The following is a 26,570-nucleotide window of genomic DNA, read 5'->3' on the forward strand; positions in this document are numbered from 1 at the left end:
GTTGGTCAGACCGAGGCGTGGCGCCTGGGACGGGGCGAGACCCCGCGGAGGCGTTGGGGGGGGTTTGTTACCTGACACGAAGGCGACTTTCTCTCTGAGCACCGTCAGGACGTCGACCGCCCGCACGCTCTCGGCTTTACCAGGACCTGAGACAAAGACCAGGCAGGAAGTTTCACTTCAACAACTCTCCAATCTCACGTCTTCTCCGGTTCAGCGCTAACGTCACTGATCAAAACTAAAACAACATCAGTTCGTCAAGACACAAACACCATCACATTTTAGTTGAAAAAACAAAAAAAGACTGAACAATATATTGTATCATGTCACATGTTGTGTTATTGACGGAGAATCCCTGAGAAAAACTCATGGAGGAAAACGTCACTGAGCTGATTTTGGATCTAAAAAATCAAAAGTCCTGAAGACAAAGCTAAAACCTTATCAGGAAGAAATCCCCGTAAGACCACATGTTGTGTGGTTCTTCTATCTAATGTCAGTTCAACTATCAGAACTATGAAATGTTACTATGTGGGAAACACTGTTTTAATTGGTTGCAGAAACTTTATCTTTTGGGATGTGAAGTCGTTCCTCTTGTGTGATTTCGTTCATATCTCACAGTTCAAACAGGAGTGGATGGTTTCTATCCTCACCGCTTCATTGTCTGTTCACATCCAAATGTCTTCTAGTGACATTAAAAAATGTCTAAAAACCTCAAAAAGTAAGAAATGTATATTGTTAGTATGATACTATAGTGTATTATTTGTCTATTGTTAAAAAGTCGAGTTTTCTGATGCGCATCAATCGTGATACGATTATTGTTGTTCCAGATTCACAACAGACCCTCCAGGAGGAGCAGAGACCTGACGGAGGAAGCGACTCCAGGACCAGGGAGGTTAGTCTGATACCGTCTGTTGCTTCAGAATAAATATGAAAGTCCATCGGTCTTGTTTTAAAGTAGTGCCGCCAATAAAACGGAGGATTTCTGCAGAAACACCCGTCATTCAACGTCTATTTTGATCAAAATGATGAGAGAAATGTGTGAAATTAACTGAACGGAAACATTTTTCAACATGTTCAATATAATGACGCAAGAAAAATAGTAAATGATCACATTTCCGTGGCCTAAAATGTAACTGAAACAGTTTTAGGTTGACTAAAAGTAGATTAAAGTTCTGGATTAAGACAAAAGCGAGTAAAACGAGGATGACAAAGAGTGACGAAGACTAATTGTTTTCAGTTTCACGGAAATGATTTAGTGTCACATTTCTATCAGGAAGCTCCGTCCATCCAGTTGACTGTTGTCTTTTTTAATTTATTTGTTGGCGGTTTACATCTTTGAGTTCCATTTTTTTTTTCTCACCGCCGCCAACGATTGGCGCCGCAGCAAAGAATCAAAGCCCACGTCAGAGCTTCAGAGGTCCATCTGAGGGTTTCACGCTCCAACCCCCTCTGAAGAGGGGAAGGTTTTTAGGGGCGTCGCGTTAATGAGGGTCCCCACAAAGACGCCAGAAACCCTGTGTGTGTGTGTGTGTGTGTGTGTGTGTGTGTGTCAGATCATCCTGCACAGCGGGAGGAGACTAATCCAACACGCAGACACACTGAGGGCATTAAGCGTCTCACATTAGCAGCTCCATGAGCGGCGAGAGGAAGTCTGGGAGCTCCCCAACGCCACTCCTCCTCCACATCACACCGCCTCACTTTCATGACCTGCATCAGACTCTTTCTGCCAGGAAATCTCTCTCTTTTTTTTTTTTTTAAATCTTTATCTTGAGCCTGGAAGGTGACGGTCGGTGCTGAAACCCAACCAAACGACACACAGAACCAATCCACACGTCTGGATCTGAGTCGCCACATCGACGTCTTTATGTTTGTTTGTTTCCTGCTGCTGTTCGACTGTCGATCCTCGTTCCGCCCATGACTTTCTCCACTCCCCTCATCTTTTCTTCAGCACTACTTGGTTCCTTCCTGTCAGGTTGGAATCTGAAGCTCCACAGTTTCCAGGTTGTGGCCAAACGATGCGCCGAGTTGCGGACGGCGTGACGGCACGTTTCCTTTGAAGCCCTTTCATCTGCTTCTATTCCCGGCTTCACACCGACTCACAGCGTCGGCGTGGAAATCCCGGCTCCGGCTCTCTGCACCGTCACCGTGACGGACGGACGGACGGCCCGCCGAGAATCAATGGCAGTCCCGACCGAGTCGTGGGACCGGCTCGTGTTTACACACCACAAACGCCCACGGCGAGCGGCAGCCTCTCGGGATGTGACCGCCAGGCTGACGGATTCACGGCGACGAGGCCGGCCTGCTTGACCCTCCAGCAGGAGGGACGCGCAACTAATCTGGAGGAAATTAGGCCTGCTGACACCATTCTACTCCCGTTTGTGGCTCGTCTGCGAGTAAAAACCTCTGTGAAAGTGAGATCAGGTGTCAGATGAAAGCAACCGACTGTGAGAAAGATGAAGGGGGAGTCAGAAACATGAGCCGAATGGAAAGAAGTAAAAATGTGATGTAATGAAGCGCCTGAACGTAACAAAAGGAAAAAGGCTCAGAATGTTACATAAAGCAAGCAGAAAGTAACAAAAATGTAACAGCGTTGGAGTTGTAATACAAACTAGCAAAATGTAACAGTTTCAGAAAGTAACAGTGTGAAAATGTAACTAAATGTACCAGAATGTAACTAAATAGATGAGAAAACTTTATGAAAACGTATAAAAATAGATTGACACTTGTCAATGAACCAAAGTAATATAAAAGTTGAATGTTTTGAGGATAGGGGTTTGTTATTATTATTATTATGATAGTTCCATTAATAATCTGGGGAACTTATTAAACATCTGAGTGACAAAGGAACTACATTTGGGGTCCAAATTAAGACTTTCTAACATTTTCAACACAAACTGAAAACCACGACGAAACCTTTCATTTTGGACACATTTGTGATTGAACTATTGTGTTTTTACAGAAAACATGTGAGACAATTGAGCACAGATCTCATGTCACTGATCAAAAGGCAGAATTTAAACCTCCATTCAAGACGTTTTCACATTTAACTGTACAAAGTCCAAAACCTCGAGTTTTTCCTGGATTGCAGGTGTTTAATGAGAGAAAGAAATGAGTTTGGTGCAGCGCCGCCTCTCAGATCCAACTTTATATCTATTTTCACTGGTGTTTTGATCAAATCTGATCATTGAATTATTATGAGAAGCACTGAATCTGGGTCTGGGGGTTTCGGGGGCCCCCGGGCGAGGGGGGCCCTGAGGGGGGAACACGGTACCTCCACCCCTGGATGGAGACTGTCATTAATACACACCACATTACATCACACATACGATCAAAACGCGAGCATCCCTTCCCACAATGCTCTTTGGTCGGACCCTCCACCCCCCAATACACACGTGCATGCGCACGCACACACACACACACACACGCGCCGTGCATCTGGATAGCACGAGGATGCTGACACACATTCCCAGTTTGGATGAGTGTGAGCACACGGGCGCGTGCACGCGGTGTGAATGGGCGGATGGAGGCATCATGGCGACAGCAGCCGTGCGCATACACACGCACGCACGAGCACGCACACACATAACCACACGCGCGCGCCAGCGCACACACACAGACACACACACACACCCTACCTGCCGCCGCCAGCAGGCCGTCCGGGCCCGCTTCTCCTCCTCCATCCGCCGGATTCATCCTCCTCCTCCTCCGCCCCCTCCTCCTCCTCCACCGCCGCCTCCCCGCGCGCTCTCCTCCGTTATGTACCGTGCGTGGCCCCGCTCCTCCTCGCGCCTCCTCCCTGCCTACCCGTCCATCCCCGCGGCTCGGTGCACCGTCGCACGCGCGGCTGTGTTCCCGTGCTCCCGGTACTTATCACCCGGTCACTGCTGCATCCTGCTCGGCTTCGCCCGTCCTCCTCCTCCTCCTCTTCCTCCTCTTCCTCCTCCTCCTCCGCTGCTGCTGCTGCTCCTCTTCACGTTACCGTGATCCCGCGCGGCATCGCATCACGTCACCGTTACCGTTACCGTTACTGCCGTTACCGTGCGGGAGCTCCGTGCCTCTGCCGCTGCCGGTCCACGCAGCAGCGGACCGTGCGTGTGTGGGTGCGTGCGTGTGTGTGAGTGTGTGTGTGCGAAAGAGAGAAAGCACGCAGGCGCACGAGGGCTGCAGCAGCTGCTGCACCGACACACACACACACACACACACACACACACGGCCCCCACCACTCCCCGTTACTACACGTTACTGGTGGCAGTACCGTTACTATTAATGACTGAGCAGTTTGAAACATCAAACATCAACGTCACTGTTTTTTTTATTTCTATTCTAAGAAGAACCTTACACGTTAAAGAAACAAGCAATAAAAATATTCCTGATACATTTTAAATATTCACTTCGTTCTGAATTGTGTTTAAATAAAAAAATGTCACGGACCTAATGCATGTTTTATTTTTATGTTTTATTGCAAAAACAGCCAACAAAAAAACTTATTTAAATGAAGTGACCATGATCCATCGGTGTGAATTTCTGTTTGCATTTCTCTCTCCAGGTCACTCATGTTGCCTGGAAGTGTTCAATCTCATGTAATTATCATCAACTTGCAAGCAAAATACTCATTTTATCACCACATTATGAGCTCCTAAAGAGCCCAAAGCAGCTTTTATAACAGGGTGAGAAATGATCGTGAATTGATTACAAACGTTAACTTCAGCTTATGTCACACTTTCTTTAGAAGTGTTTTTATGTTTTGTGGGGATTTTTTTTGTCTCTGTGTGGTTATTTTATCTTTATATCGTTTCTGTGATATTCTGGTAATTCTTTCAGTCATTTTGTCTTTTATCAAGGTTGTTTTGTGGTAATCTGGTATTTTTGTGTTTATTTTGTGTCTTTTCTGTTGTTTTGTGTTTGTTTTGTTGGTAATATTTGCTACAGTGTCTATTTTTGTGTCTCTTTGTAATTGTCAATCTGTTTTCAGTACTTTTGTGTGTTCATTTTGTTGTGTCTCTGTCTGTTTCAGGCTCCAGCATGCTGCCTGTCCACCAGAGGTCAGAGGTCAGAGGTCATGCTGTGGTCAACTCAGGTCAGTGAGATAAAACTGAACTGAAGTACAGTGGCACCAAAATGGTTTCAGACTGAGAAAAATCTCATTTTCCTGATTTACAAATGGTGCGTTTGCAGCTTTTGAGTGAGTGTTGAGCAGTTTGCTGCTCTGTGCTTGAACCTGTGTGCATATTTTATATATCTGAAGGGTTTCCAGGTGATTTGAAGACGAGATTCTATATAAAATGGATTTAAAATAGACCTGAATTGACTTTTTAAACTGGGTTTTGTTTGGATTCAGTCACTTTTCACTACAGTCACTACTTTTGGCCACCAGAGGGCAAACGTCCATCTCGAGCTCCTCTTGTCCTCACGTCCTCTCGCGCAGAGAAGATTGTCGTGAATCTTCTGCTTCTTCACCGTGATGAAGAGTTTCATGTGTCACCAGAGGAGGAAGAGGAGGGGAGAGGAACCCAAACCCAAACCCACTAATTGGTCCAATCAGGACAGGAGGGACTGAACCACGAAACTCACTACATTAACACTCAACAAACATTCAGAATAAAACTGGATATGATTCAAAAGGAAAAGACAATATTGTAAGTAACTACAATAACTTATTTTGTTTACAAAACTAGAGTCTTCTTAAACAAATATTTAAAAACCAAACATATCCCCGCCCCCCTGCAGACACTGGACTGTTCCACCTCCTCCCGTAGCCCCGCCCCCTTCTCGTAGCCCCGCCCCCTCCAGGTACAGACAGTTGTTGGAGTTTTAGCGTTTCAACTCCACCTGACGACAAACTCCAAACTCCCAGCGTCCAGAACCTTCCTCAAACTCCAGGATTCCCTCTGGAAACGCCACAACATTCACATGAAGTCCGTTACGAGATCAGATACGAGAGTCTTGATGTGAAAGTGTCTGCAGGTGTGTCAGGAAGTGTCCACCCCGCCCGCTCCTGCTGACTCAGTGAGGAAAACAAACACTGAAACGCTATTTCACATTAAAACGTTTTCACCTTCTGTCTGTCATCAAGTTATTCTGAGGCTCAAACCAAACATGAAACTAGTTTAAAAGTGAAATCCAGCATGAGTCGTCTGAACCTGGTCTCAGAAAGTACTTTGTTGTGTTTACTTGTTGTACTTGACAATAATGAATTGTAGAGATAGTTAAGTGTCACAATGCATCTGATTATTTTTTTTAAACTACAACAGCAATACTCCAGATTTGACCTTTAAAATAAAGTGTTTGTATCCTGTTTTAAGAACTCAGTGGACTTTGTCCTCATCTTCTGGCAGGATTATGTCACTGCATACAAAACGACGATCATTAAAAGTGAAACCTAATCCATTAAAACTCTCTCACTGTTTAGGACTTGGAAGTTATTCAGAGACTGTAGCTGAATCCCTATGCATTAAAAAGAATAAATAAATAAAGCTAGAAACTAGTCTAATATCTGATAAAGTAAATTCTGTTTATTTGTTGTACTTTGTAAAAATGGTAAAGATGATTTGCTGTTAACAATTTTTCTTTTCTTTCTTTCTTTTGAGGTCAAAGTGAAGAACCAGATGTGTTATTGAAGGAACATACTTTTATTTTGAAGCACATAACTGAACCAATACAAAGAAATGTATAGAAAAGGATTTATTTACCGTACATGATTAAGGTAAAAAGAGTAAATATTTAAACAATGATATGTAAATATTAGACCGGAAACCAAGACAACATTATACAACTGTAAATCTGAAAAAGAAAAGAGACATTCAGAATAATTCAGATCTGAAGGCGAATATCCGTATATCACCACAATGATTGAATATATTTAGAATCTTTTTGAAAATGTTCTGGAGTGTTTGCAACGTTTAATTATGAAGTAAAGCAAAACATTACAGAGAATTACCGTCGATATAAAAGGGTGATGACGTGACTGAATAAATGTCTTCAGAAATGATCTTTTAAAACGGGAGTGGAAAGACGTTCACACAGATTAAGTAAATACTGCATCTGATTAATTTTTAAACTGCTGTGTAGCTTTTTATGATAAACTCTGTACAGTAGTTTTATGTAAGAGTAAATCTCACCACAAAAAAGTTGGATAACAAAGAGTTCACAAATTTGATGAACTATAATACTGAGAAAGGCCAAAAAGAAATATTATCATTCAATTCTACGTGAGAATAAAAATAACATTCAACATTCTAAAGGTCATAAGTAATAATTCTACAACAACAGACCAACCCGACCATTTCATGAAAACGTTAATAAAGTTAAATATACAACACCCACACTATTAAGGCTATTAAAAGGCTTGTTGGGGTGAAAATTTAAATTTTTGGGAACTTTACAGAAATTGGTCCAAAAATAAAAACCGTAAGGCAAAATATGTGAAAATATGAAAAATTGGAAAAGTGATGGGAATGGGTCAGAAATGATGGTAAGACTATAGTAAAGCTATTAAAAGGCTTATTGGGGTGAAAATTACACATTTTAGGAACTTTACAGAAATTGGTCCAAAAAAAAAAAAAAAAACGTAAGGCCGGGTATGGCAAAATAAGTGAAAATGTGAAAAATTGCGAAAGTGATGGAAATGGGTCAGAAATGATGGCAAGGCTATAGTAAGGCTATTAAAAGGCTTATTGGGGGTGAAAATGACAAAGTTTGGGAAGGTGATGGAAATTGGTCTGAAAAAAAAACGTAAGGCCGGGTATGGCAAAATAGGTGAAAATGTGAAAAATTGGGAAAGTGATGGAAATGGGTCAGAAATGATGGTAAGACTATTAAAAGGCTTGTTGGGGTGAAAATTAAATTTTTTGGGAACTTTACAGAAATTGGTCCAAAAAAAAAAAAAAAAACGTAAGGCCGGGTAAGGCAAAATAAGGTAAAATATGAAAAATTGGGACTAATATTAACTCAAGTCTGAGACTAAAGTGTAAAATCAGCCTTAAGCTGGTCTAAAACAAGTATTTAATTGTGTTTTCTTGTACATGACAATATGAAAGGTGAAGATTTGAGGCTGTAACTAATTTCTTTCTGTTCTGAAACGTCTCCTGATGGACGACCTTGGACTCTCCATCAGTGCTGAGCCTACAAAGTCAATAATGAAGTAATCTTATCCTGTGATCTTTGAAAATAGCGTAAACTTATCAATTCATACTTTGATAAATACATGTGGAAATGTAGAATAAAGCAAAAACAAAAGAAAAGGTGCATCAATGAAGACAAAATATCCCAACATATTTTAAATCTTTCCTTTATTTTGGAAGTATTGAAGGATTCATAAAACATTTCAGCATTAATTCTCCTTTGCAGCCTTTAAAACAAACAGAACAGCAATTTGATCAGTTTAGCATTTGAACTTTTTCTTGTGGTTTTGTCAGTTTTTTTCTCTTTAGTCTTTTTAGTAATTGTATTTCTTTTTTCTTCACAGCTGCTGTGACAGAGGAGAAACTCTGCTTTCAGTTTAAAAAGGTAAGAACTGAATATATTGTAAATAGTGTTGACTGTCATTGAAAATACTTTATTTTGTTGTTAAGAATGTAAAAATCTGAAAGTCCGTAATTGGCTAAATTCATGTAGTCTTTCTTTGTCCTGCAGCTTCTTGTGTTGTTATGTTTGTGTTGAGTATGTTTATATTGTTTGGAGTTTAAATCAATCAATTCAGGTGATTTCTCTGCTCCACATTCTCTCTGTTGACGTTGAGGAAGTTGTTCAGAGTGTTGAAGGTGAATCTCTACAGTTTGGATTGTAAATCCAACTAAAAACCAAACCTAAAAACAAGTGTTTGATTGTGTTTCCTGCTTGTACTTGATAATAATTCATGATAAATAGATTTGTCTGTACAAAGAAAAGACGGTGGACGGTGTCTCCTTCTTGTGGCACAATCATGTCACTGCATTTATTGACCCGTTTCCACATTTATTTTGGAGGAAACTTTGTTTTTTGTTTTTAAATATAGTGTAAATTGTTATTGAAAATACACTATTTTGACCGTAGGAATTAAATAATGTGAAAGTAAACTTTATAATTGACTGAATCCATTATTTCTTGGTCCTGCAGCTTCTTGTGTTGTTATGTTTGTAACAAGCCACCAGGTGGCGTCACAGAAGATCTGTGACGAAAGTGTTGTTTGTGTGTCCAGGTTCCTGAGTGGCGCCACCTGGTGGTGTGACGGTGGAGCAGCAAACAACGTCCAGAGTGGAACAGTGGGAGGAGTCAAGACAGAGACTGCACTTCATGACCACACCCACTGAAGAGCTGCACTTTTTGTGGGTTAATTGAATAAATGTTTTCATAACTTTGTTCAGCATAACCCTCTGTCCTCCCTGGGGAAGGGCTGGACGGGAACCGCCACACCCACCCAAGTGTTTCGCCAGCCCTTCCCCCTCCACCCCTCCTTCTCCACCTGCCTCCATCTCTCCTAAATATCAAAATATGATGTAAATTTTACTGGGAAAAGCCTCCAAATCTGACGAGCGCCAGAACTTTCTGAAATTCCACAACCCAGGAATTATTCATGTCTCACAAGTTGTAGAATTAGAACTTACGGAACTGAAGAGAAAACCTGTTCCGCCTTTATTCCACGTAAATATGAACACTATAGAAATCCGTCCAAAGCGTTGGATGAAGTTTTGACTGATGTCCGTCTATTTTTCCAGCTTTGTTTTTCTCATCCTCTTTACAGCAAATATCACAAGAGAGAACCTTTAACTTGCTCTGCTGGTTTCCTCGACCTCTCATGAGATCAGAGAGTAGAAAACTCTGCAGGAGCTGAGATAGAATGAAATAACAACCAGTGAGTGAAGATTTCAGAGAAAACAATCCTGGGTCAGTTATTATCATCACATAGAAGTAGAAGATACTCATCTTGGAGAAACTGCCCCAAGGAAGTCAGATCTAATTAAAATGTCTAGAATGAGATAAAACAGCTAAAATGGTTAAAAGAGGAAAAGCCTAAAGAGCTTAAATGGGCCAAACAGTTAAAAGAGACAAAACAGCTAAAAAAAAATACAAGAAAAGATACAATAAATAAACAGAAGAATTACATATTTGGGATTTATTTAAAAAAAAAACCTCCTTGTACAGGTTTACAGGTGGAAGACACAGTGACTCAAAGGCCACTGATTCCTCATTGTTTACTATTTATATAAACAACATTGGCTTTCATACAAATGCTTCTCTTACCTTTATGTAGACAACATTGTTGTGTATGTTTGTGTTTGTACTGGTTTGAGCAAGGTTGAAGAGCTCAGACTTGTTTTGAACGCAGACAAGAACATTTAAGAAAAAAGGAGCCTCGTTCCTCCTCTGACAGAAGATCTGGATAGAACCGTTCACATCGACAGTCACTTGAATCAGAGTTCCTCTTCACGTTCCTCCTTTTTGACCGGTGATATTTTAGATCTCCTTGTTATGTTGATCTTATCGTGGAGATTTATAACCGGATGTAAACATTGCACTTTGGTCAAATATCTGTCACTGTCTTTACGGGTTTTTTTTAGTTTTTTTTTTAATATGAAATCAACTATTTTTCAACAGTTTTTCTGCAATTTAGCTGTATAATAACTTGTTGTTTGTGTGCGTTTCGTGTGTTTTGTATTGCACGTGTGTCCCGCATGCAGCGCGCCTGTGACGTCACTCCCCTTATCTCACGCACCTCCCGCTGGCCGCGCGGACTTTCCCCCCCCGGACCCGGACCCGGACCCGGACTCCTCCAGCGCAACGCCCGCAGCAGCAGAGCCATGTTCCCCACCAAGTCCCCCGGGAGCCCCTCCGGACCCCGGGCCGACCCAGCGCCCGACCCCCGGGAGAAGATCCGCCTGGTGGACCGCGGCGGAGGAGCCCGGAGGGCGCAGGTGGAGGTAAGTGCGCTTACAGGTGCAGGTCGGGTTCTCAAAAGTACCAGGAACTCACAATACCTCATTACAGTAATGTCAATGTGTTACTTCCACCCCGTGGGATCTTTAAAAGTAATCTTGAAAGTAACTTAAGCAGATTACATCGTGTAAATTCTACTCCAATGTGAGTAAGGTTACATACAAGTACCTCAAATAATATTCACTCGCAGTAATGTGAGTGTCATCTCAGCTGATTGGAAATAATGACAAATACTTTGATTACTTTCATGTAGAAGTTGTACTTGTATGAGACTGTTCACTTCGCTTTGAGTGTTTTATGAGTATTCTATCTAATTTTGCTCATACAAGAGCACAATTTACACCAAGTATTCTGAGTAGACATAATTATATTAGGTATGGTGACATTTGGACACACACACACACAAAACATAAAAATAACACATACAAAGTGCAAAAAATAAACCAAAACAAATGTGAACTCGCACTTAAACAACACAAACACGCTCAGATGTCAATGAGGTTAATTGTTTGTATTCAGTTTCATGAGCAGTTCTTTCTCTCTTCGTGCTAATTAGTTCACTTCAAACCGTCCTTGAACGCCTCTCCACAGAATTAAATTGCAACCATGACAACAGCAGTCATTGGAAATGTGACCCTAACCCTAACAACAACAAAAAAACAGTTAAATAGGTTCAATTAATTGCTTAAAATGGCAAAAAAATCAATTAAAAAACATATTGAAATGTCTTGTCTTGTTTCTGGATTTCGCTGCGTTTTCTGCTCCTGCCACCTGCAGAACAGCTGTGAGCCGGAGACTCCGAATTCTCATTGACTTTTCGCCTCAGTGCACCAACGGCGAATTTAAGCCGAGTCATGCCGGGAAGCTTATGTGGGTCATGTGGTTTTGCCAGGACTGTGTGTGTCCTGATCCTCCTCTCACATCTTTGGCCCACAAACCGTTTGATTCCCAGGTGACGAAAACCAAACCTGAGCGTTCCTGTAAGAAATGAAGAGTCGGGTTCTAAAGTTCAGACTCCAGCTTATTAAACTTTTTAACGACAGGAGACACTAAAGACATTCCAGCTTTCCTCCCTGTTCTCAGGACGACGGTCTGGACGTCGGGACGTTTGGCTTCGACAACCTGGCGTATGAGTATGGCAGCCCGAGCGACCTCCACCCGCCACCTCCGGCTGCCTCCAGAGCCACCCCGAGGCTGCCGGGCCTGGCCTTCCAGGACGATCGTGTGCAGACGATCGAGGGCAAGCTGGGCGAGCTGCCGGGCGTGTCGGGGGTCCGGGTGTCCCTGCGGGACGCCGCGGCCACCGTCGTGCTTCAGCCCCTCGGGATCACCGAGCGGGACGTCGCGGACCAGATCCGGGACCTGGGCTTCGGCGCCGCCTTGTCGCCGGGGGATCCTTCGGTGTCTGGCGGCGGCGAGAGGGGTGCGTTTGATACGCCCGTCAGCGCCGTGACCGTGTGGATCGGCGGGATGACGTGCGGCTCGTGCGTCCGGTCCATCGAAGGGAGGCTGTCGGAGCTGGAGGGCGTGCGGTGCGTTCAGGTGTCGCTGAGGGAGGAGAAGGGAACCATCACCTTCGACCCCAGGCTGACGGAGCCGGAGCGGCTGAGGGCCGCCATCGAGGACATGGGCTTCCATGCATCGCTCCACGGTCGGTACAGAGCTTCCTCAGGGTTTCCACCCGGCCAGGGCCCGCTTAGGACCACAAACAACAGCAAACATGCACACACCCTCACCCCGTTTCCATGGAAACCCCACAAGTACCCTCTCCAGAGCCACTCGGAGGGGCCGTGAGACGGGGTTCAGGTCCTTCTTGTCACAAACAGCCTGTCGAGGTTCAGACCAGCCTTCAGCTACATTCCAACCCCAAGTTACTTCACATTTCACCGGGAAACACAAGCGATGCTGAGTTACGTGTTGCTCCAAATTACATCCGTAAAACACGGCTGGAATTGTCCTTTTGGATTAAAACACTTTGTTGTTATCATGTTTATCAATTCCTGCGTGTTCAGTCCATGTCCGACCAGCAGGAGGCGCCATCACAGCACTCACCAGCTGCAGCCCATCCTGTTGCTCTTTCCTCTGTCAGAATCCGCCGTGAGCCCCCGGCGAGACGAGGATCCCCGCCCTGTGACCTCTGACCCCCCCTCGTCCGCGGCGCTGCCCTCGCCCGCTCCAGTCAAAGTGCAGAAATGCTTCATCCGGGTCACCGGGATGACCTGCGCCTCCTGCGTGGCCAACATCGAGAGACAGCTGCTCCGGCACCGGGGTGCGTTTGATGTGTGCACAGGAGCGTCTGGGGTCGGGGCGGGTTGAGCGCCGGGTGACGGCGCGGCGTTGACTGTGCAGGCGTGGTGTCTGTGCTGGTGTCCCTGATGGCGGGGAAGGCGGAGGTGAAGTACGAGCCGGGCGTGCTGCAGCCGGCGGCGGTGTCGCAGCTCATCGCAGACCTGGGCTTCGGCGCCTCTGTGATGGAGGATGGCGCTCAGACCCACGGCCGGGTGGAGGTGGCGGTGAGTCCACGCCGCCGCCGCCGCCGCTCCACCACCCACGCGCCGTCCTCCAGGAAACAGCTGTCACTGTCGCCCCGCAGGTGTCGGGGATGACCGGCGCCTCCTGCGTGCACAGCGTCCAGTCGCGGCTCGCCGCCACCACGGGCGTCCTCAGCGCCTCCGTCACCCTGGCAACCGGCAAGGCTCAGGTGCACTTTGACCCCGAGGTGCTGGGAGCTCGTGACATCGTCCGGATCGTCCAGGTACTCGCCGCTCCGCTTGCAGCCGCTCCGTCGGGCGGGTGGAGGGCTCGCCTGACGGAGCCTCTCGCTGCTGCGTCCCGTCTCAGGGCCTCGGGTTCGACGCCAAGGTGGAGGCGAGGGGCTGCAGGAACAGCCTGGACCACACGGAAGAGATCCGACAGCAAGTATCTCTGCCGAAAAAAACGGGATCACACAAACTTAAACCCACAATCGGTGAAGGAGGGGAACTCCGTTGCCACGGCAACGTGTGCTTGTTGAACTGCGTGCCGTGAGTTGCAGAGCTGAGACGCGTAACGCCGGGTCCACTCGGTGTGTCCAGGTGGAAGAACTCCTTCCTGTTCAGCCTGATCTTCGGGCTGCCCGTCATGGCGCTGATGGTCTACATGATGGTGATGGACGGCGACCAGCACCACGGCGGCGCCATGTCTGGAGAGCACGACCTTCTGCCGGGGCTCTCCCTGCTCAACCTGGCCTTCTTCCTGCTCTGTACACCTGTGCAGGTGAGCGGCAGCAGCAGAGCGTCCGTGTGTGTGTGTGTGTGTGTGTGTGTGTGTGTGTGTGTGTGTGTGTGTGTGTGTGTGTGTGTGTGTGTGTGTGTGTGTGTGTGTGTGTGTGTGTGTGTGTGTGTGTGTGTGTGTGTGTGTGTGTGTGTGTGTGTGTGTGTGTGTGTGTGTGTGTGTGTGTGTTAAACGTTCTGCCTCGGAGTGAACGACCTCTGGTTCTCTTGTTTTTTCCCCCCGGTCAGATCTTTGGAGGTCGATATTTTTACATCCAGGCGTTTCGCTCTCTCAAACACAGAACGGCTAACATGGACGTGCTCATCGTGTTAGCCACCTCCATCGCCTACGCCTACTCCTGCGTGGTGCTGCTGGTCGCCATGGCGGAGCGGGCGCCTCAGAGCCCCGTCACCTTCTTCGACACGCCGCCCATGCTCTTCGTCTTCATCGCGCTGGGTCGGTGGCTGGAGCACGTGGCGAAGGTGGGGAAGTACCGGCTGTAATAGGACACAATAGTTTAATCAAGTAAAATGAATTGATTAAAATATATAAAATGAATGAATATGAAACTTGAAGAAAAACAGAATTATATATTTTATGGTAAATCTATTTGAAGGTATTAATTTATGCAATAAAGAGCAAAATTGGAAAATGAAAAATGCAAATAAAAACCACTAAAATACATGTGAAAGTTCCCAGTCGACTCATTCATGATGGTGATGATGTGTGATTTATAATAACAATGCAGAAATAGTGTCGTGTTTGTGATTAACAATAATTTATAACACTTCCCCCCCCAAAGCAGCAGACATGAGGTACGACGAATCAAAATGTGTTTTCAAATGCTTTTGCTTGAAAATACAGATTTATAAGTGAATTTTGTGAAGACAAAAAAAAAAGCAACAACAACAAACAAAACCACTTCCAGCTTCTTGAACTTTTCTTTTCATGTTTCAGAGTAAAACCTCGCAGGCTCTCGCCAAACTGATGTCACTGCAAGCGACGGAAGCCACGGTGGTCACTCTGGGGGCGGGGCACTGCATCGTCAGGTGTGTGTGTGTCTGTCGCCGCGCGTGTGTTACGGCGCGTCTGCCGTATTTCAGTGTGTGTGTGTGTGTTGCAGAGAGGAGCAGGTGGCGGTGGAGCTGGTGCAGAGGGGGGACATTGTGAAGGTCGTCCCCGGGGGGAAGTTCCCCGTGGACGGGAAGGTGGTGGAAGGAAGCTCCATGGCCGACGAGTCTCTGATCACAGGTAACGGCGCCTTCGCCTCGGCTAGCGTCTTGAGTCCTCCGCTCACCGTGAGCTTTGTGGCGTGTCACAGGGGAGCCGATGCCCGTCAGCAAGAAGCCGGGCAGTCTGGTGATCGCCGGCTCCATGAACGCTCACGGCGCCCTGCTGGTGGAGGCGTCCCACGTGGGGGCGGACACCACCCTGTCTCAGATCGTCCGGCTGGTGGAGGAGGCGCAGACCTCCAAGGTAAGGCTCGTCACCGCGCCGCCGTGACCACGACCCGACCTCCGGCTTAGTGGGTCCTCCTCGCTCTGCCCCCCCCCCACAGGCCCCCATCCAGCAGCTGGCGGACAGACTGAGCGGATACTTCGTGCCCTTCATCGTCCTCATCTCCCTGCTCACGCTGCTCGCCTGGCTCGCCGTCGGCTTCGCGGATTTCGACGTCGTGAAGGAGAACTTCCCGGTACGTCTCCACGCCGCCTCGGCCGCCGGCGCCTTCGCTTCTGGCGGTGAGACGCTAACGTGCTCACCGCGCCGCACAGGGCTACAACCAGAACATCTCCCAGACGGAGGTGGTGGTCCGCTTCGCCTTCCAGGCCTCCATCACCGTGCTCTCCATCGCCTGCCCCTGCTCGCTGGGCCTCGCCACGCCCACCGCCGTCATGGTGGGCACCGGGGTCGGCGCACAGAACGGGATCCTCATCAAAGGAGGGGAACCGCTGGAGATGGCCCACAAGGCACTGCTGCACACACACACACACACACACGCGATAACATACACACTTACTACTTATTTCTTTACATTGTGTGTGTGTGTGTGTGTGTGTGTGTGTGTGTGTGTGTGTGTGTGTGTGTGTGTGTGTGTGTGTGTGTGTGTGTGTGTGCTTGTGTGTGTGCTCTCAGATCGGTGTGGTGGTCTTCGATAAAACGGGGACCATCACTCACGGCGTGCCGCGGGTCACCCGGGTGTTGGTGCTGTGGGAGATGGCCCGGATGCCGTTGAGGAAGATCCTGGCGGTGGTGGGCACGGCGGAGGCCAGCAGTGAGCACCCGCTGGGCAGGGCGGTGGTCCGGCACTGCAGACAGGTGAGGCTCCACTGCCCCCCCCCCTTTCAGAGTTTCACTGACCCCGCCTCCTCCTGCAGGAGCTGGCCACCGACGTGCTGGGCTACTGCTCACACTTCCAGGCTGTGCCCGGCTGTGGGATCAGCTGCACCGTGTCTGGACTGGATCACCTGCTGCTTCAGGCCCCCCAGGACCGCCCCCCGACACCGGGGGCAACTACTGACCACACCTCCCCGCCGCCGGGGGCAACTACTGACCACACCTTCTTGCTGCCGGGGGCAACTACTGACCACAGCAGCCTGCTGGCGAACACAGAGGAACCAAGAGCAGGTCTGACTGACTAACACACACACACACACACACACACACACACACACACACCCTGTGTGTTCCTGCAGCTGAAGCGGCGAGCTACTCCGTCCTGATCGGTAACAGGGAGTGGATGAGGAGGAACGGTCACCACGTGGGAGCCGACGTGGACGCCGCCATGACCAGCCATGAAACCAAAGGCCAGACGGCCATACTGGTGGCCATCGACGGTCAGTGGGTTCCTGTGCACGTTTCACTGAGTGTGTGTGTGTGTGTGGGTGTTTCACTGAGTGTGTGTGCAGGTGTGTTGTGTGCCATGTTGGCGGTGGCGGACACGGTGAAGGCGGAGTCTGCGTTAGCCGTCCACACGCTGCAGAGTCTGAACATCGAGGTGGTGATGATCACTGGAGACAACCGGCGCACGGCCAAAGCCATCGCGGCTCAGGTGCCTCACGTGCACGCTCATTCACACACACAGACGTGCATGCTCATTCACACACACTCTTGATTATTCAAACACATTATTCATATACATGGTGCTGCACTATAGCTTAAACGCGCACGCCGAAATTTGAAAGCTCGCGCAATCCCGTTAGAGCCACGTGCGCTCCGATTGCCGTCTGACCTGTGGGTGGCGCTGTGCTGCAGGTGGGCATCAGGAAGGTGTTTGCGGAGGTGCTTCCGTCTCACAAAGTGGCCAAAGTGCAGGAGCTGCAGGACAGGGGTCTGCGGGTCGCCATGGTGGGAGACGGCATAAACGACTCGCCCGCCCTCGCTCGCGCCGACGTGGGCATCGCCATCGGGACGGGCACGGACGTGGCCATCGAGGCGGCCGACATCGTGCTGATTCGGGTGAGTGTCCCCCCCCCCCCCAGCCCGACGCGCCGCCGGGCGTCTTCTCGCCCTCCCCTTCACGGGTCCGTCCGCCCGCAGAACGACCTGCTGGACGTGGTGGCGAGCATCGAGCTGTCCAAGAAGACGGTGCGCCGCATCCGCATCAACTTCGTGCTGGCCCTCATCTACAACCTGCTGAGCGTCCCCGTGGCTGCCGGCGTGCTGATGCCCGCCGGCCTCGTGCTCCAGCCCTGGATGGGCTCGGCGGCCATGGCCGCCTCGTCCGTGTCGGTGGTCCTGTCCTCGCTGCTGCTGAAGTTGTAAGTCCGCGGCGTGAGGTCGTTGTGAACGAGTGAAGGAGTGACGACAACTGTCCTGCAGGTACAAGAAGACGTCCGTGGAGCTCCACCAGGTGCGAGCCCGGGGCCACATGAGGAGCCTCCGCTCCTCTCAGATCAGCACACATCCCGGTGTGGACGCACGCCACAGGAGCCCCGCCTCCGACGACACGCCGCTGAAGCCGTTGAACCAGCTCGCCACTGCCCCGGCGTCCGGCCCGTCCAATTAGGAGCCGCCTGGTGCCGGCGTCCAGCAGAGGGAGGACTGCTGTCTGCCGCGGAGGAGCTGAGGAGGAGCAAAGGGAAGGAGCGGCGTGCCGGGATCCCCCCCGCGGTGCGCCGTCTTTGTATAAACGCACAAACGACGTTCGTTCACAAAGGATTGTACGTACAAGCACTGACAAACTCACCGAGTCGGCCTGAAGCTTCACCACGGATCCTAAATATTCCACCACTTCTGCATCAAAACCTCTCAAGTGTAGCTGAACTTCTGACGTTTGCACTTTCGTCTGCGCCGAGGCCTGAATACTCTGGAGACTCCAGATCCAACGTGCTTTTTGTTGATTGTCGGCTAATTTTAACTAGTTTTGGGTCATTTCTTACTTCATCCTGTCCCCACGTTGTAACGGAGGTCAAACTTGTACCAGGACAAGATTAACAAAGTGAGTAGAAGGCAAATCGTGAGTTTTATTTTTGGTGACGTCTGTTAAATGTAGAAGCGAAGAGGAACAACGTGTGGACATTTTTACTTCCTGCCGGGTTAATTAAAGCGGCTCAATAGTCCAATGAGCTCACACACGTTTTCTCCAGCCTCAGTCTTTGTTTCTTTCAAATGTTCAAAGATCTGAACTGATTCTTGGTGTCGGAGATTCAACATCTCCAAATCGTCTGTTCTGACCTCTGGCATCAACAAGGTCCCAGAGTTTCCCTTTTGCTCAACATCCTCTGGAAAACCTGGAGAGAATCGAGTGTGAAAATCCCAAAGTCACTTAAAGCACCTTTATTTTGTCTTTCTCATGCTCATTTTGAATTTTAGCAGCTTCAGCGTGTCGACGTGTTCCTAGTGAAGTGGCCGGTGAGTCTGAACTACTAGTGTGTGTGTGTGTGTGTGTGTGTGTGTGTGTGTGTGTGTGTGTGTGTGTGTGTGTGTGTGTGTGTGTGTGTGTGTGTGTTGTCAGGAGACGCCGTCATGTGATGAGCTGGTGTTAGTTGTTGGGAGTGTGTGTTCAGTTAGTTCCAGCTGCTCGTCGACTCAACTGTAAGTTTGCTCGAGCCTCATTCTTTCTTTCTTTTTTAAAATCTAATTACATTTAATTTAATTTGATTCATTTCTTGAAAATGAGGTGATTACTTGGTGTGTGTTTTTGTGTGTCTCTATGTTGCGTATATGTGTGTTGGGGAGAGTGTGTTTTTGTCGAATTGTAACTTCGGTTCTTTATTACTTTTTAATGAACCTCTGTTAAAAACGTCAGCTTTTGTTGTTCACAGTAAGAGTTGGTGTGTTAGTTGGCCAGGGTTTGTTTGATTACAAGTCAGTGTGGTGTTTTCAGGGTGTGGTGACTGTTTATCTGAAAATCTCCTCATTCCACGTAAATATCTGAAATGATCATTGTCGGATTTCTTTCCCCAGAATTTTCTGAATCTAGACCAGATTTGTTTGCATCTTATCAACAATAAAAAAATTTTTTTCTAAATAACAACTATTATAAAGCATTTTTTTGTTCTAAAGTGATGTAACATTTCTGAAATTCTTCTCACAGAAAACAAAAACTTGAACCAGTCTGAAAACATCACATTTTTTCTCTCTTTTATTTGTGATAATGATATTTTAATGTATTTTTTCCCCCAGTTTTTACGAACTAGTTCTGTTAAAATACTTAAGATTCAACCATTTCAAACAAAACAAAACAAAAATATTCAGGTCGTCACCATTTGCTCATTTCTATCAGTTGGTTGGTTGATTGGTTGGTGGATTAGTTGGTTGTTTGATTAATTGAACTATTGGTTGGTGAATGACTTCCGTGTTTGGTTTATCAATTCATTGATTGGATGGTTGATGAGTTGTGTGATTTTTGTTAAGGAGTTGAATGTTTGATTTATGAATTCAGTTATTGATTGTGAGCTGCTTGGTTATTTAATTAATTGAACCATTGGTTGGTTAATTGGTTCTTTGATTGGTTAATTAATTGAACGTTTGGTTTGTTGTGAAATTGGTTGGTTGATGAATTGAATGATTGGTTGGTAGATCAGTTGAATGGTTGGTTGATGGAGTGGGTGTTTGGCCGGTGAATTGGCTTGTTGGTTGGTTGATGAGGTGACTGATTAGTTAACTGGTTGGCCATTTGATCAGTGAACCACCTGATTTCAGCACAATGGAGCGTAAACTGGATCTTTCCCGTCTGACGGACGAGGAGGCCAAACACGTGTGGGAAGTGATTCAACGGGATTTCAACCTCCGAAAGAAGGAAGAGGAGCGACTCGGGTTTGTACATCCGTCCGCCCATTTCTATATCCATCCCTTCATCCCTTCATCACGTCACTGCATGACTCAGAGGTTTTTTTTTCCAGATTTCCCCCAAATCCCTCGTTCAGACTGAAGTTCACAGTCAAACTGTGACTACATATCGCAGGATATGAACGCCGCTGTTGTCATGGCGACTTCGGGTGTTTTAATGGACTGGTTCATGTGACGGCCACAGGACTTCTGCATGAAAGACGTCGTTGTTTCAGTCGATCACACCACCGTCACACGGAGTCACGCCACAAAGATGCAGTGTTTTCATTAGATCACTCCAACTCCCATCAGCCCCAGGGGCAGCCAAGGCTGGGAGGGTGGAGGGAGGGTGGAGGAGGAGGAGGAGGAGTTTGATGTTCCCAGGCGGACTCTGACTCCTGCTCTCCCGTCTGTCCTGCAGGGATCTGAAGACCAAGATTGAGAAGGAGGACACCAAGCGGGAGCTGCTGGGCACCGAGAACCAAGTGTCCGACTCGCTCTGCATCCGCTGCCTGCAGCCCTTCAAGTTCCTGGTCAACAGCAAGCGCCAATGTCTGGACTGCCGCATGTACACCTGCAAGTCCTGCAGCCGCTACAACAAGAAGGAGCACGGCTGGGTGTGCGACAACTGCCGCATGACCAGGTGAGGGGACCACAGGCGCTACAACTGGTAGATCAGTGTAGAATGTGACAGGTGGGACAGGTGTGCACCAGGTGATGGACTTCTTTCTGTGGTTTCTCAGGGTGCTGAAGATTGGGACTGTCGGTTGGTACCACGATAACGTGAGGAACCGCTTCAAGCGCTTTGGCAGCGCAAAGGTGATGAGGTCCCTGTACAAGCGTCTGAATGGAGACAGTGAGTCTTCAAAAAGAAACACACAAACAACCTACAGCAACATGTTCATCTGGTAAACACCTGCCACGTTGTTGCTCACATACCGTTTGTGTTTGAGGCGGTCGTGACGACGACACCCAGAGTATGCCGGACGTCCGCGGCCGTAAGTCATCAACACTTTTGTATCACCTGTGAGCTGAGACGGTATAAGGAGCAAACCTCGATGGGTTTCTAGTGTGTAACCTGTTTGTCGAGCATTTCCCACGAATCAGCCGACTTTGCAGTAAGATGATCGCCTCAATAATAGCTTTTTTTTGTCAGTCCTGCCTTTGACTGAAGTGAAACCGCCGAATAGAATGTTAATGTGCTTTTTAGCCCAGCGTCCGCTATGATTCAGGTATTGTGATTGAGGCTTTGACGTCGTTTAGTTTCAGACCTGAGGTGGAGTCATTTTCAGAACTTTGCTGCTCAATTAAACATTTTTGATTGGCAGACATGTATAACGATCTGGACGACGACCCCGGCGAGGGCGAGGCTCAACGCTACAAAATGGTCAATTTAAAACATTTAAAAAAACTCTTATTTTACCATGTTTAACGAATGAAACCATGAACTCAGACTTTTGTTCTCAGATGAGAAAGAACAAACGTCTCCTGTCGGTTCATCCCATGGATTTTGACTCGGAGGACTATTTCTCTCATTCACGCCGTCCGTCTATGCAGGTAAACGCACACACCTGACCCGGAACTGCAGATAAAGTTTAAAAATGGCCTAAATAAAAGTTGTTGTTTTTTTCCCATGACACCGGAGATATTTGACATGTTTAATCAGAATTTGCAATATGTTTGAGCAGCAAATGCAGGAGGAGCGTTACTATAGGAACGAGATGGACTACGACTATTACAACCACCGAGCGAACCGCAGGAAGAGTGTGGACAGATACGCCCCGAGGCCCGGTCAGTACACACAACCACATGGTGTAAAACCGTGAAATCAAATGATGAAAAAAAAAAACCTTGCTGCCAGACCCCAAAACGACAGATTTGAAGCTCCCTGACGATCTGTTGGGTGTGTGTGTGTGTGTCGGTCAGACGAGCTGGTGGACCCCCGGATGGCGCGCGCTCGCTCGCTGTCCAAGATCAGCTCATCGGTGGCTCGGCAGCAGTATGTGGACACGTCTGATGAAGAGGACTACCAGAGGTTTCCTCCGTCGTACCAGCAGCAGCCGCCACACCGCCGCCGCAACAGCAGGGCGTCGTCGCAGGAGAACCTGGGACAGGCTCCACCCGTAAGGACAGCCGGCCGGTGGGCTCTCAGTGGTTGTGTGCTCGAGGGTTCGAGCTAGGAGTGTGGTGACGCTCGTCTGCTGGCGTCTGTGCAGATGAACGAGTTGAGCAAACGGATGTCGGCCATCGAGAGTCTTCTGAACCGCCTGGAGGAGAAGATGACGCCTGCTGATGAGGTCAGAGCCACGTTATGTGTAGCGCCGGTCTGACCTTCACTTCCTGTTTCACATTAGAGCTCTGAACCTGACCTCGGTAAAATCGGACCGCGAGTCCGGCGCCCGAACGCGCCACCATGTCTGCCCTTGGTGTCTCGGTACCTGTGGTTGCAGCTTGAAAACAAGCTGGCGTCTCTGCAGGAGGCGCCCTCTCATGGCGAGGAGGAGAAGCTGAGGAGAAAGTTGAGTGAGCTGGCGGGGAACCTCAGTGGGAAGTCGTCGGACGACGAAGGTGGAAAGAAGCCGTCGTACACAGGAAAAGGTGCGGCCCGGCTCGGTGGCGGCCCGGCGCTCACTGCGGGTGCTCTGAAGGACAAAGTCTTCAGCTCGTCCAGTGATGAGGCACCCACCGAAGCCCAGAAGGTAAGGGGGCGGAGACGTTCAGAACCTGAGAAACAACGGTGGTCCATGAACTTCACGTCCTGCGGCACAAGGCTACGGTCCTCCCGTTTGATGAGGACTGAGAGCAACTGCACGCTGCCTCGCACTAACACGTTAACACCTGTCAGCGGCTACCTGTCTGGATCAGCTGCTCCCCGTGAGGACGCCCTCCACTCCTCAACACCAAATGGGACCAATCCAACGCCAAAACAACTCCTCTGACTTTCAATCTTCTGGTTCTAATGACCTTCGGAATGACTTCCCCGGCAAATCCCGCTGCGAGTGCTGCTGCTAATCTAACAAAACTTTCTCCATATCAAAACCGTCCAAACTGACCTGGTTCGATACGATAATAGGAGTCTAGGTGGGAAGTGAAAGAGTCGACGGCCTCAGTACATAAGAATCGGCATGATAAGCAAACTGCTTTGTCTTCATTGTAAACGACTCAAAGTCCTGAACGAGCATGCATGTCCTCTACTAAAGGAGTCCAGGTGCTACGCTAACCCACTTCCCTCTGTACTAAACCAGTCCCGGTTCTCAACTGACTGATCTGATCTTTAGGAAACGGATCCCGGTGCGAAGTTACCGAATTGGCTGTTGTACTCAAGCAGTCCTGATGCGACACTAACTGACTTACCTCCGCGCAAAAAGAGTCCAGGTGCTAAGCTAACCGGTTGGCCATTTAACACAAAAAGTCGAGGCGTTCGACCAACTGACTTACTAAAAAAATGTCCAGGTGCCAAGCTAACATGTGTGAAGCAGTGTCCTGGGCAGAACTGCCGGTGGGACTCTGGCCTGGTAGCTGCTGCAGGGATGGTTTCCAGCTGCTAACATCTGTCCTCTGCGTGGCTTTCAGAGATCGAGCGCCGCCGCCCTCTGTGACCTCACCACTGAGGTGCTGAGAACCATTAACGCCACAGAGAGCGCGATGGTCGAGTACGGCTTCTCTGAGCCGGCTGACCGCTCCCACTTAGCGGGCGCAGACGTAAAGCAGGCTGATGACGCTTTCAGGGAACTAGAGGAAAATGTAAGCCTCCAGCATGGACTGCACGCTCCGCATCCCTCTGCCCTCCCCAGAGCATGTCCGACCCCCACCCCTTGACTGAAGACGACACTGAAGTTAGACCGTGATCGGCAGCACTTGCAGGACGTTTGCATTCTGATCCGGATCACTTGGACGGGAAACAAAAACCTCTCTGGAACGTCCACCTCAATCTGAGTCTGGGAAAGTACGCGAGCTTCAGCGTCGTCTCCAGCTGGTCCATAACATGTCCTTAACCAGTCCTTCAAAGAGCTTAAACCAGTTTGTCACTCGTCTCTAACATGACTTCAACCAGTGTATAATGGATCTTTAACCAACCTGTTGGTTTAACCAGTTTACTCAACTAGTTACTGCAGAACCAGCCTATAACTCATCTTTAAACTCCATATAAACTTGTCTTAAACAGTGTATATTAGTTTATTACACTTCCTTATCTCGTCGGCAACAAGACTTGCACGGGTCTTCAAATAGTCTATATTAAGTGTATTGTTATTCTTAAGAAGTCTCGAAGTAGTGTGTAACTAATATGTAACCAGTATTCATCAATCCTGTCATTATTCTTTAACCAGTCATTGGCTCGTCTATAACCAGTGTTTGACTAGTCTATGACCAGTCATTGGCTCGTCTATGACCAGTGTTTGACTAGTCTATAACCAGTCATTGGCTCGTCTATAACCAGTGTTTGACTAGTCTATGACCAGTCATTGACTCGTCTATAACTAGTCATTGGCTCGTCTATAACCAGTCATTGGCTCGTCTATAACCAGTGTTTGACTAGTCTATGACCAGTGTTTGACTCTTCTATAACTAGTCATTGGCTCGTCTCTCACCAGTCTTTAACCCTCCCAGTGTGTGATGCAGTTCCATACCTGTGCAGGTGTACGTTGCGGCCGGTCAGTCCTTCGATCTGGAGTCGAAGCTGCGGCGCCTGGAGCAGAGCGCCAAGGACCGCTTTGGAGGAACCACCGATTCTGAGCTGTCGGAGCTGGAGGACGTGGTGGCGCTGACCGCCGCCCGCGTGCAGAGCGCCGAGAGCGAGGTGGGCGGGGCCACGTTGTCTATGGAAATGTGGTGGGAGTTTCTATGTACATGTATTGACTGTGTGTGTGTGTGTGTGTGTGTGTTGCAGGTTTCAGACATTGAGAGTAAACTAGCTGCTCTGAACGCCTCGGGCTCAAAGAAGAAGGTCAGTTTGTTTATGGTTAAGCGACTTTCACAATTGTTTGAGTCTTTAAGCTGAGGTTGAACATTCACGTCGTCATGACGACAAACGTTAAAATCTGTTCGCGTCCTCATTTGCGTAATTTAGTGAAATGTCTTCATGAGACAATTTTATAGAAATGATCGTATGTTGGTGTTACAAACTAATTGTCTTTGTCTTTTCTTTCAGACTTCTGGAGCTCATCAAAGGAAGAAATCCTCACAAGATTTCCCGAGTAAGAAAATACGTGTTGTTGTTGCATGTTAACGAATGAAAGTGAGCCGTCACACTCTGCACAACGGTGTCTTTCTATTAATTTATTTATTTGGTTCTCTGTTTCTATTTGTTGTTGTTTTTTCTGTTTGTATTGTTTGTTTGTGTTTTTTGTCTTTTTATTTGTTGTTTTTTTGTGGTCAGAATCTAACGGAGCCCAGTGGAAGTCCAACATGTTCTGAGACGACCACTAAAGATCTATCGGCTTCCGTCTGCAGCTTTTAGCCCACCACTACAAACAAACAAATGAAGAGTTGCAGCTGAATTTACACAAATATGAATGTTTTAAAATGTTACAATTCAACAAAAACTAATAAATGAGTAAAAAAGTGAAACATTAAAAATCCTCAAAAAAAACTAGAAACAGAAGTATATCAATGTTTAAAGCAAAAGCTAAGAAACAACTACCCAGTGTTAATTATATTAAATTTAAAAGAATAATCCTAAAAATGTTGGAAGAGATGAAAAGAGACATTTGTTAGAATAATTAAAGTGACTGGAGTTTTGTTCTACTCCAGCTTCTGTGTTTGAAGGATTGTTCTGCACAGCCTGATGAACAGTTGCTTTCCTCTGCTTATCACTCACTGATTTCTGCTCTTTCTTTCACTTTATCATCCATTAAATACAGTTTCATCATTTTTTATTTGCTTGTTTTCTGTTGACACACATGCTAAGTACGTTCTGTTAATTCACCCACTCATTTTTCTTCCCAAAACTCACAAGTTATTAAAATATCTTGTTGATGCAGAACAACTATTTTTGGAGGGTTTTTATGTGTGGTAACCATGGTAACCTTAGACCCAGAGATAATTATTTATTGGATTCACTCACCATTGATTATATTGCTGTTGTATTTTTTTTTTAAATACTTCTGACATCATCCATTATCTTCATGTTTTTATTTTTA

The 26,570-nt window shown here is 47.4% G+C and overlaps 3 protein-coding genes across 3 annotated transcripts in view; 2 read left to right on the plus strand and 1 right to left on the minus strand.

The window, feature by feature from the left end:
* LOC308147562 (kalirin-like) overlaps positions 1–3,690 on the minus strand; it is a gene marked incomplete at its 5' end in the record, with an annotated part of 29,047 nt that extends 25,357 nt beyond the window's left edge. Inside the window, 2 exons of the mRNA XM_080519783.1 lie at positions 72–146; positions 3,633–3,690. Of these exons, the coding sequence (XP_080375909.1) occupies positions 72–146; positions 3,633–3,690 (133 nt within the window). The remainder of the gene's footprint in view (positions 1–71; positions 147–3,632) is intronic.
* Positions 3,691–10,646: 6,956 nt separating this feature from the next.
* LOC308147794 (copper-transporting ATPase 2-like) lies at positions 10,647–18,166 on the plus strand (the record flags this gene model as incomplete). Its single annotated transcript, XM_080520127.1, has 21 exons — positions 10,647–10,892; positions 11,735–11,860; positions 11,992–12,559; positions 12,998–13,177; positions 13,258–13,421; positions 13,502–13,663; positions 13,750–13,823; positions 13,983–14,163; positions 14,409–14,642; positions 15,118–15,209; positions 15,284–15,411; positions 15,482–15,636; positions 15,719–15,853; positions 15,933–16,127; positions 16,294–16,476; positions 16,536–16,785; positions 16,854–16,994; positions 17,067–17,209; positions 17,413–17,616; positions 17,698–17,918; positions 17,980–18,166. The coding sequence occupies 21 exons, from the start codon at positions 10,647–10,649 to the stop codon at positions 18,164–18,166; spliced, it is 3,969 nt and encodes a 1,322-aa protein (XP_080376253.1).
* Positions 18,167–19,171: 1,005 nt separating this feature from the next.
* On the plus strand, positions 19,172–26,257 carry mlpha (melanophilin a). The gene is made up of 15 exons (XM_080520012.1): positions 19,172–19,194; positions 20,305–20,418; positions 20,852–21,073; positions 21,174–21,286; positions 21,384–21,428; positions 21,759–21,817; positions 21,898–21,987; positions 22,119–22,221; positions 22,357–22,553; positions 22,647–22,727; positions 22,908–23,129; positions 25,067–25,228; positions 25,319–25,375; positions 25,580–25,625; positions 25,808–26,257. Exons 2-15 carry the CDS (start codon positions 20,309–20,311, stop codon positions 25,843–25,845), a joined length of 1,545 nt encoding a protein of 514 aa, XP_080376138.1. The 5' UTR covers positions 19,172–19,194; positions 20,305–20,308; the 3' UTR covers positions 25,846–26,257.
* The last annotated feature ends 313 nt before the right edge of the window (positions 26,258–26,570 follow it).

The sequence above is a fragment of the Blennius ocellaris genome, assembly GCF_963422515.1.
Source record: "Blennius ocellaris genome assembly, chromosome: 24".
NCBI classification, from domain to species: Eukaryota; Metazoa; Chordata; class Actinopteri; order Blenniiformes; family Blenniidae; genus Blennius; species Blennius ocellaris.